At 37.5% G+C, this 11805-nt stretch overlaps 1 protein-coding gene across 2 annotated transcripts in view; it reads left to right on the top strand.

Moving 5' to 3' along the window:
* Nucleotides 1–646: 646 nt before the first annotated feature.
* LOC128666780 (oocyte zinc finger protein XlCOF22-like) overlaps nucleotides 647–11805 on the top strand; it is a 130376-nt gene continuing 119217 nt past the window's right edge. Inside the window, exon 1 of one of the 2 annotated variants that reach the window (XM_053721573.1) lies at nucleotides 647–719. In XM_053721573.1, coding sequence (XP_053577548.1) covers nucleotides 693–719 — 27 coding nt within the window. In that variant the 5' untranslated portion in view covers nucleotides 647–692. Of the gene's footprint in view, nucleotides 720–10376; nucleotides 10500–11805 lie in introns of those variants that run through there. The other variant, XM_053721572.1, reaches the window with a different exon arrangement.

Raw genomic sequence — 11805 nt, 5'->3', positions numbered from 1 at the left:
ACAGTCACATACATAAGGAGACAGAGACACAGAGTCACATACATAAGGAGACAGACACACAGACATTTACACACAGGGAAAGAGAGCATAATGCCCATTCATACCAGTGACACAGAATACTATAACTATTCCCCATCAGTCATACACAGAACAGCCATTAACCCCTTCCTTTCCATAATCCCCTTGGTGTCATAGTGTAGTAACACCAGCACATAAAGAAGGTAGTTAAGATATATATTGACAATGAATGTTCTTATGAATTAATGTCCGTTTTAAATGCAAGCTTCAAATATACAGCTTAACAATTGTAGCTGAATTTCACTAATTATGCAATGACTGATACCCCCCACAAACATAAACAAGACAACAAGTTCAGGTTTACTTATCTTAGTGCTTCCCATTGCTCATCTGCAGTCCCAGATAACAGCTTCTCTCCTAGAAAATAAAGAATAAAAGAAAATGTTGGGCCCCATGTGTAATATTTATTTTCCCACAACCAGTTCTTGACAGCAGCAGAAGGAAAGCAAAAAATGTCCTATCGATTTGAGTCTCCCGCACTTCTGCTTCCTCACTCAGCTCTCTGTACCATGTGATCACTGCAGTCACGTGACTGCTGTGATGTCAGAGTGTCCTTTAGAGGGATAGAATCTAGCCGCTACCACTTTAATATTCTCTCTGTTTCCTGTTTTCTTATGGTCGTTCTTAGCTGTGTAACTAAGGTCAGTAAATCAGCTATATACTAAACAGTGTGTAATATATGTAATGTGTGTATATGTATTTATGTGTGTAATGTGTCTGTGTGTAACTGTAATGTGGTTCTGTGTGTAACTGTATGTGTGTATATGTACTTATGTGTGTTCCTGTGTGTAACTGTATGTGTGTATATGTATTTATGTGTGTAATGTATGTGTCTGTGTGTAACTGTGTAATGTGTTCCTGTGTGTATATGTATTTATGTGTGAAATGTATGAGTGTAACTGTGTTCCTGTATGTAACTGTATGTGTGTATATGTATTTATGTGTGTAATATATGTGGCTGTGTGTAACTGTGTAATGTGTTCCTGTGTGTAACTGTATGTGTGTGTATATGTATTTATGTGTGTAATATATGTGGCTGTGTGTAATGTGTTCCTGTGTGTAACTGTATGTATGTATATGTATTTATGTGTGTAATATATGTGGCTGTGTGTAATGTGTTCCTGTGTGTAACTGTATGTGTGAATATGTATTTATGTGTGTAATATATGTGTCTGTGTGTAACTGTGTAATGTGTTCCTGTGTGTGTATATGTATTTATGTGTGTAACTGTGTAATGTGTTCCTGTGTGTATATGTATTTATGTGTGTAACTGTGTAATGTGTTCCTGTGTGTAACTGTATGTGTGTGTATATGTATTTATGTGTGTAACTGTGTAATGTGTTCCTGTGTGTAACTGAATGTGTGTGTATATGTATTTATGTGTGTAATATATGTGTCTGTGTGTAACTGTATGTGTGTATATGTATTTATGTGTGTAATATATGTGGCTGTGTTTAACTGTGTAATGTGTTCCTGTGTGTAACTGTATGTGTGTGTATATGTATTTATGTGTGTAACTGTGTAATGTGTTCCTGTGTGTAACTGTATGTGTGTATATGTATTTATGTGTGTAATGTATGTCTGTAACTGTGTAATGTTTTTCTGTGTGTAACTGTATGTGTGTATATGTATTTATGTGAGTAACTCTGTAATGTGTTCCTGTGTGTAACTGTATGTGTGTATATGTATTTGTGTGTAATATATGTGTCTGTGTGTAACTGTGTAATGTGTTCCTGTGTGTAACTGTATGTGTGTATATGTATTTATGTGTGTAATATATGTGTAACTGTATGTGTGTATATGTATTTATGTGTGTAATATATGTGTAACTGTGTAATGTGTTGTAGTGTGTAACTGTATGTGTGTATATGTATTTATGTGTGTAACTGTGTAATGTGTGTATATGTATTTATGTGTGTAATATATGTGTCTGTGTGTAACTGCGTAATGTATTTATGTGTGTATGTAATGTGTGTAACTGTGTGTATATGTAATGTGTGTAACTGTATTTATGTGTGTAATATGTCTCTGTGTGTAACTGTGTAATGTGTTTCTGTGTGTAACTATATATAATATATGTAACTGTGTAATGTATTTATATGTGTAACTGTGTAATCTGTTCTTGTGTATAACTATGTGTGTGTATATGTAATGTGTGTAACTGTGTAATGCGTTCCTATGTGTAAATGTATTTATGTGTGTAAATTTGTAATGCGTTCCTATGTGTAAATGTATTTATGTGTGTAATATATGTGTCTGTGTAATGCGTTCCTATGTGTAAATGTATTTATGTGTGTAACTGTGTAATGTGTTCCTGTGTGTAATATATGTGTCTGTGTGTAACTGTATAATGTGTGTAATGTGTGTAATGTGTTCCTATGTGTAAATGTATGTATGTGTGTAATATATGTCTGTGTGTAACTGTGTAATTTGTTCCTGTGTGTAACTTTCTGTGTGTAACTGTGTAATGTTTTTCTGTGTGTAACTTTATGTGTGTAATATATGTGTCTGTGTGTAATGTGTTCCTGTGTGTATATATAATGTGTGTAATATATGTGTGTAACTGTGTAATGTGTTCCTGTGTGTAACTGTATGTGTGTATATGTAGTTATGTGTGTAATGTGTTCCTCTGTGTATATGTATTTATGTGTGTAATATATGTGTAACTGTGTAATGTGTTCCTGGGTGTAACTGTATGTGTTTTATATGTATTTATGTGTGTAATATATGTGTCTGTGTGTAACTGTGTAATGTGTAACTGTATGTGTGTATATGTATTTATGTGTGTAATATATGTGTCTGTGTGTAACTGTGTAATGTGTTCCTGTGTGTAACTGTATCTATTTATGTGTCTGTGTGTATATGTATTTATGTGTGTAATATATGTGTCAATGTGTTCCTGTGTGTAACTGTATGTGTGCATATGTATTTATGTGTGTAATATATGTGTGTAATATATGTATCTATGTGTGTAATGTGTAACTGTATGTGTGTGTAATCTATGTAACTGTGTAATGTGTTTATGTGTGTATATGTATTTGTGTGTAATATATGTGTCTGTGTGTAACTGTGTAATGTGTTCCTGTGTGTATATGTATTTATGTGTGTAATAAATATATTTATGTGTGTAATATATGTGTCAATGTGTTCCTGTGTGTAACTGTATGTGTGCATATGTATTTATGTGTGTAATATATGTATGTGTGTATATGTATTTATGTGTGTAATATATGTGTCTATGTGTGTAACTGTGTAATGTGTTCCTGTGTGTATATGTATTTATGTGTCTGTGTGTAACTGTGTTATGTATTTATGTGTATAACTATATGTGTGTGTGTATGTAATGTGTGTAACTGTATCTGTGTATATGCATTTATGTGTGTAACTGTGTAATGTGTTTCTGTCTAACTGTGTGTGTATATGTAATGTGTAACTGCATGTTTGTGTATTATGTGTCACTGTGTAATGTATTTGTGTGTAATGTCTGTGTGTGCAATGACTGCGTAATGTATTTATGTGTGTAATATATTTGTCTATGTGTGTATAACTGTATGTGTATATATGTGTATAACTGTAATGCGTTTCTGTGTGTACTAAGGTCAGTAAATCAGCTATATACTAAACAGCGTGTAATATATGTAATGTGTGTGTAATATGTGTCTGTGTGTAATGTGTTCCTGTGTGTGTAATATATGTAACTGTGTAATGTGTTCCTGTGTGTAACTGTATGTGTGTGTATATGTATTTATGTGTGTAATATATGTGTCTGTGTGTAACTGTGTATATGTATTTATGTGTGTAACTGTATGTGTGTGTATATGTATTTATGTGTGTAATATATGTATCTCCGTGTAACTGTGTAATGTGTTCCTGTGTGTGTGTATATATAATGTGTGTATATGTATTTATGTGTGTAATATGTGTCTATGTGTGTAACTGTATGTGTATATATGTATTTATGTGTGTAATGTGTTCCTGTGTGCAACTGTATGTGTGTATATTTATTTATGTGTGTAACTGTGTAATGTGTTCCTGTGTGTATATGTATTTATGTGTGTAATATATGTGTCTGTGTATAACTGTGTAATGTGTTCCTGTGTGTATATGTATTTATGTGTGTGTAACTGTGTAATGTGTTCCTGTGTGTATATGTATTTATGTGTGTAATATATGTGTCTGTGTGTAACTGTGTAATGTGTTCCTGTGTGTAACTGTATGTGTGTGTATATGTATTTATGCGTGTAATATATATAACTGTGTGTAATGTGTTCCTGTGTGTAACTGTATCTGTGTATATGCATTTAAGTGTGTAATATGTGTGTAACTGTGTAATGTGTTTCTGTCTGTAACTGTGTGTATATGTAATGTGTGTAACTGTATGTTTGTGTATTATGTGTCACTGTGTAATGTATGTGTGTGCAATGTCTGCATGGGCAACTGCGTAATGTATTTATGTGTGTAATATATGTGTCTATGTTCGTAACTATATGTGTGTGTGTGTATGTAATGTGTGTAATGTGTTTCTGTCTGTAACTGTGTGTATATGTAATGTGTAACTGTATGTTTGTGTATTATGTGTCATTGTGTAATGTATTTGTGTGCAATGACTGCGTAATGTATTTATGTGTGTAATATATTTGTCTATCTGTTTATAACTGTATGTGTATATATGTGTGTAACTGTGTAATGTGTTTCTGTGTGTAACTGTGTGTTTATGTAATGTGTATAACTATGTTTGTGGATGTGTCACTGTGTAATGTATGTGTGTGTAATATGTGTCTTTTGTGTGTAACTATAATGTGTTTCTGTGTGTAACTATATATGTGTATAATGTTTGTGTGTGTGTGTGTAATGTATTTATATGTGTAACTATGTAATGTATTTATGTGTGTAACTGTAATGTGTGTATGTATTTATGTGTGTAATATATGTGTCTTTGTGTGTAACTATATGTGTGTGTAATGTATTTATATGTGTAATGTGTGTGTGTGTGTGTGTGTGTATAATGTATTTGAGTATGTGTGTAATGTGTGTAACTGGGTAATGCCTGTGTATGTAATGTATTTATGTGTGTTATATCTGTCTGTGTAATGTATGTGTGTGTCTAATATTTTGTGTGTAATGTGTGTGACTTCATATGTACTGTGGTGCGCTATATATATATATATATATATATATATATATGTATGTATGTATGTATGTATGTCATAGATAGGATTGCACAATCAAACCTTCAGTACTGCCAAGGTGCACTGCTAACATCAAATCCAAGTACTTCCAAAAAGCAGGCACTCACTGGACTTTTCTTAAAACATATAAATTTATTTCAAAAGGTTAAAAGACAAACGTTTCGGCACTACATTGTGCCTTTGTCAATGTCATAACAAAAACAAGCAAACAGAGTGCAGCTCCACACCCCAAAATCAATATTTACACATTAAAAACATACCCCTTAAATAGTATCTGAACTACCTTGTAAAATACTGCCATTCATCTGTGTACGCCGTTCCAAACACCTAGTCCTGACGTCACAGACACGCTAGTCGTGCCTAGCGTGATGACGCATAGCACGGCGTTGCCATAGCAACGTCAGAAGCGAATCGTCGGCGTATTTGCCAGATGATGGGGAAACTCCGGATTTGCTGTGTGCATGCTCATCACTTTACATTAAAGCTAGCAAAGCCGTTGCCCTTGGTAATAGTGGTAAACAAAACACATTAGCACAACAGCAAACTCTCCGGGTGTTACCTACATATGGCTAAGGAAGATATGAACCACTTATTGCACTAAGGTCACAAATGTGAAACCCATAACGGTATCCCACAATGCGCTGGAACATAAATGTATAGAGCATTCAATGCGGAAAACAACTGCTATCTAGCTCTGTCACCATAATGCATTGTGTTACCTTAGTTAGGTTCATAAAGTACATGAATGTTATGGTGCAATAGTGGCTCAATATTACAGATATATTATCACAAGCAGAACAGTTGTAATAGATGCATAATCAAAATGTATCAGCACTTGAACATATGCCAACAAGGACATAAAAAAGATTGACCCCATGATCTTAAAAACAACCCACTATGCACTTCAAACCAATGAGAGTATGGTAGATGGGAATAAAAGCGGACACCCTAAACCCCTCTTTGTCTTCTAAGCAATGGGTTATTTTTAGTTATTTCTAATAGAATGGGCTAAGGTCCAATGTGGTATTAAGTCCCTTTGGAGCCAGAGTTCCCAATTTATAAATCCATCTGCTTTCACGTTGGAGTAGTTTTTTACCTCTATCTCCACCCCTGGAATTAGGGGGGATATGATCAATGAGCATAGATCTAATGCTAGACACAGGATGATCCGACTCGCCGCTCTTTAAAGCCACACGGATGGCATGTCGATGATTTGCCATCCTATCACGGAAGGAGGTGGTCGTTTTTCCTATGTACACAAGAGAACACGGGCAGGTGAGCATGTAAATCACAAAAGTGCTGGTGCAACTTAGGCGGTAATTTATTTTAAACCGCTGATTCATATGGGGATGTTGGAAGGAATCTCCCTTGCACATACTATTACATGTGGTGCAGCTCCCACAGGGGAAGCACCCCTTCTTTGCCGACTTCAGTCATGTCTTGTTTCTGTAGTGATCCACAGGGTCGGATTTAACGAGGATGTCCCTCAGATTTCTTGCCCTCCGGTAGACCAACCTTGGAGGTGACAACTTCTGGAACGGTAAGGTGGGATCAGTGCCAACCAGAGGCCAGTGGCAGCGTGCAGCATTCGATATACTTTCACAACCAGGTGTGAATGTGGTGATTAAATTGAGTTGTTCTGTTGTATCCTTGATATGAGGTTTGGTGTCATATCTGGTATCTGGCCTCAGTAATTTCTCTTGAATAGCACATATATCCTTCATAGGATAGCCCCTCTTATTCAATTTTTCGCCCATTTCTTTCACTTGCATCATCTGTAAGGGTGTCTCGCTGTTGTTTCTCAGTGCCCTCGTGAGCTGGGAGGTGAGAATACTCTTTTTCTGGTGTTTAGGGTGAAAGCTACTGGCGTGTAATAATGAATTGCGGTCTGTGGGCTTAGTGTACAACTTGGTACCAAACCGCCAATTGCCACAGTCATTCACCCTAAACACATTAAGGTCCAAAAAATTCACACTATCGGAACTGAATTCTAATTTGAATCTGATTGGGCTGGCCATGAGGTTCAAATGTGACACCCACTCACGCAATGACAATTCACCACCTCTCCATATAAGGAACACATCATCGATGTAGCGGGTATAAAATGTCACTTGAGGATGTTCAAACGGTTTCATGAGCTCTTGCTCATACCATGCCATGTAGATGTTTGCGTAAGTGGGTGCCACATTCGACCCCATGGCCGTACCAGCCACCTGCAAGTAATAACAATCCTCAAATTTTAAAATAGTTTTTCTCCAAACAGTCCGCAATTCACAAATGAACTCAATCGGTGGACCTGTGTAATGATCATTATTAGTCACCATGGACCTGACAGCCTCCACCGCCTCCACATGGGGGATCACAGTGTAGAGGCTGTCAACGTCCATGGTGACCAAAATGTCACCCTGCTGTAAATCAGTAAAACCTGCAAGTATCCTAAGCAGGCTAGGTGAATCTTGCAAATATGCCCTGGTATTCTTGACAATCGCTTGCAAGAAGGAATCAATATAGATGGCAAGATTAGTAAGAACTGAACCCCGGGCAGAGACTATAGGTCTGCCCGGGGGGTTCACGAGTGTTTTATGAACCTTCGGTAGGAGATATAGTACAGGGACTTTTGGGTGATCAGTTATCAGGAAATTTTAATTCCTTTTCATTAATAAAGCCTGCCTCCAAGCTACAGATGATGCAAGTGAAAGAAATGGACGAAAAATTGAATAAGAGGGGCTATCCTATGAAGGATATCTGTGATATTCAAGAGAATTTACTGAGGCCAGATACCAGATATGACACCAAACCTCATCAAGGATACAACGGAACAACTCTATTTAATCACCACATTCACACCTGGTTGTGAGCGTATATCGAATGCTGCACGCTGCCACTGGCCTGTGGTTGGCACTGATCCCACCTTACCGTTCCAGAAGTTGTCACCTCCAAGGTTGGTCTACCGGAGGGCAAGAAATCTGAGGGACATCCTCGTTAAATCCGACCCTGTGGATCACTACAGAAAGGAGACATGGCTGAAGTTGGCAAAGAAGGGGTGCTTCCCCTGTGGGAGCTGCACCACATGTAATAGTATGTGCAAGGGAGATTCCTTCCAACATCCCCATATGAATCAGCGGTTTAAAATAAATTACCGCCTAAGTTGCACCAGCACTTTTGTGATTTACATGCTCACCTGCCCGTGTTCTCTTGTGTACATAGGAAAAACAACCACCTCCTTCCGTGATAGGATGGCAAATCATTGACATGCCATCCATGTGGCTTTAAAAAGCGGTGAGTCAGATCAACCAGTGGCACGCCACTGTGCGCATCTTAAACATCCTGTGTCTAGCATTAGATCTATGCTCATTGATCATATCCCCCCTAATTCCAGGGGTGAAGATAGAGGTAAAAAACTACTCCAACGTGAAAGCAGATGGATTTATAAATTGGGAACTCTGGCTCCGAAGGGACTTAATACCACATTGGACTTTAGCCCATTCTATTAGAAATAACTAAAAATAACCCATTGCTTAGAAGACAAAGAGGGGTCTAGGGTGTCCGCTTTTATTCCCATCTACCATACTCTCATTGGATTGAAGTGCATAGGGAGTTGTTTTTAAGATCAAGGGGTCAATGTTTTTTATGTCCTTGTTGGCATATGTTCAAGTGCTGATACATTTTGATTATGCATCTTTTACAACTGTTCTGCTTGTGATAATATATCTGTAATATTGAGCCACTATTGCACCATAACATTCATGTACTTTATGAACCTAACTAAGGTAACACAATGCGTTATGGTGACAGAGCTAGATAGCAGTTGTTTTCCGCATTGAATGCTCTATACATTTATGTTCCAGCGCATTGTGGGATACCGTTATGGGTTTCACATTTGTGACCTTAGTGCAATAAGTGGTTCATGTCTTCCTTAGCCATATGTAGGTAACACCCGGAGAGTTTGCTGTTGTGCTAATGTGTTTTGTTTATCACTATTACCAAGGGCAACGGCTTTGCTAGCTTTAATGTAAAGTGATGAGCATGCGCACAGCAAATCCGGAGTTTCCCCATCATCTGGCAAATACGCAGACGATGCGCTTCTGACGTTGCTATGCGTCATCACGCTAGGCACGACTAGCGTGTCAGTGTGACGTCAGGACTAGGTGTTTGGAACGGCGTACACAGATGAATGGCAGTATTTTACAAGGTAGTTCAGATACTATTTAAGGGGTATGTTTTTAATGTGTAAATATTGATTTTGGGGTGTGGAGCTGCACTCTGTTTGCTTGTTTTTGTTATGACATTGACAAAGGCACAATGTAGTGCCGAAACGTTTGTCTTTTTAACCTTTTGAAATAAATTTATATGTTTTAAGAAAAGTCCAGTGAGTGCCTGCTTTTTGGAAGTACTATATATATATATATATATATATATATATATATATATATATATATATATATAAGCGCTCAATTGTAACAAAGTATAACTTGAAATATAATGCAATACTGGTGAATTTGTATGTATATAAATATATATATATGTGTATGTGGCCCAGTATGTAATAGGATCAATAAATGTAAAATCCTATATTTTGGGCGTGAGTATTGTACAGCTTGAACTAATGATTCAGTGTACCCCTAACACTGATAGAAATGTAGTAAGCAAGAGTCTTGATCAAAAGTAATTCAGCGCTACTAATACCCCTGTACAAAAGACTGGTTAATACCCAATGAGGGCTAAAACATGAGCAAATATAGACATATAAGTATTTGAGTCTTAATCAAAACAAGTTCATGTGGCAAGTCCTGGTTGTTGATAAATGTAACAATAGTGATGAGAGTATCAAAATGTGTATATACAAAAATATTTGCAGAATAGATGTCTCCTTACCGGAGTTTACCTCAATCGTATGAGATAATGTGTAAGCATCAAGCAAGTCTCTGTTCCCTCCTCAGTGGTGTATTCTCATCAAAGGTGGGTTTATGGTGTTAAAGATATCCGTCGTTCCGTGCAATCTTGTGTATGGTACTGGTCTGTTCTGAAACTTCCAGGACTTTTGATGTTACTGCCTTGGTGTCTTCCCCAGAGTATGGCATTTCTATTGTGTCCTCAGCACCCCAGAAACTCAGAGGAGAATGGCAAAGAAAGAACAAGAATACATAGCGTAATATTGTTTACACATAAATTTATTTGAAACGGCAAAGATAAGAGATGCACTCACATGTAATGACCTCAATCCGTTATGAGGTAAGAAAATAGCATATACAAATATTTATACACCCTGGGTGGGTGTGTGATTGGTGAATAGATTTGCAGGTAGAAAGGGAATTGCTGGTCTTCCCCAATGGAAAATAACCTTTTCAAAAGATATGTGAATCTGGATGCCGGTATCAATATAATATATACAAAGAGTTCTTGCGGCACAGTAAAAGAGCATAAAAAAATATATATGTAACAATAGAAATACACTTCACAAGTGTCAAAGTGATATTTGTATATTAGCACAATGTCTTTCTTAGGAACTAAAAAACCTTTTATGTGAATAAAAAATCAGCTTGTTAAAAACAGGTCAAAGCTATCTTGATGGGATTCTTTGTAGCAAAGTGGTGACAGGCGGTTAGAGAGCACTACGACCCAAAGCTGCTGCCAGTGCTAACACGTTCCCCAAAGGAAAGCCAGTCACACTCTATGTATCATTAGAGTAGTTTATGTAAAGCTTTATACTTTTGATAATCCCGCTCACCAGTCAACACAGTAGATTTGCATAATCAATCAACCCGATGGTATCTGATTGGGTTGATTGCTGTCCACAGCCTCAGAGTCTGCGGACTAGTTAAGGAACAGAGGTCTTAAGACCGCTGCTTCCTAACTCCTGTTTACGGCAAACCTGAAGGCTTGTGCGGAAACGGGCATCAGGGGCCATTCGCCCTTGTTAAATTGGCCCCTTAGGGGGATATTTATCAAGCCGTCAACCTCAAATACGCTAGAATTCCACAGCGTAATTGTGGCGAGCTTGATCCGACCTAGTTATCAAAGCCTACAGACCGGCAAAAGTCGAAATCTGTGACGTAACATACGATCCGCCGGTCTCAATCCGACACAGATCGATGGTTACATCATTACAGATGTTCCGAATACACATTTGACACTATTTGACACTTTTTAAAAGTTAACAGGTACGCTTGAGGCTATTGCCATAGGAATCAATGGGAGTCTGAAAGCAGCGAAAGCTTATGTTCGATGCTGCAGGTATCCCATTGATTTCTATGGTAGAAAACAAGTAATGTTTACACCTAACACCCTAACATAACCCCCGAGTCTAAACACCCCTAATCTGCCGCCCCCGACATCACCGCCACCTAAATAAATGTATTAACCCCTATCCCGCCACTCCTGGACCCCACTGCCACTAAATAAACGTATTAACCCCTAAACCTCTGGCCTCCCACATCACTACCATTAACTAAACGTATTAACCCCTAAACCGCCAGCCCCCACATCGCCATAAACTAAATTAAGCTATTAACCCCTAAACCTAACAACCCGCTAACTT

Source organism: Bombina bombina, chromosome 7, assembly GCF_027579735.1.
Source record: "Bombina bombina isolate aBomBom1 chromosome 7, aBomBom1.pri, whole genome shotgun sequence".
NCBI lineage: Eukaryota > Metazoa > Chordata > Amphibia > Anura > Bombinatoridae > Bombina > Bombina bombina.
Note: the sequence above shows the minus strand (reverse complement) of the source record. Positions and strands in the feature narration are given on the sequence as shown.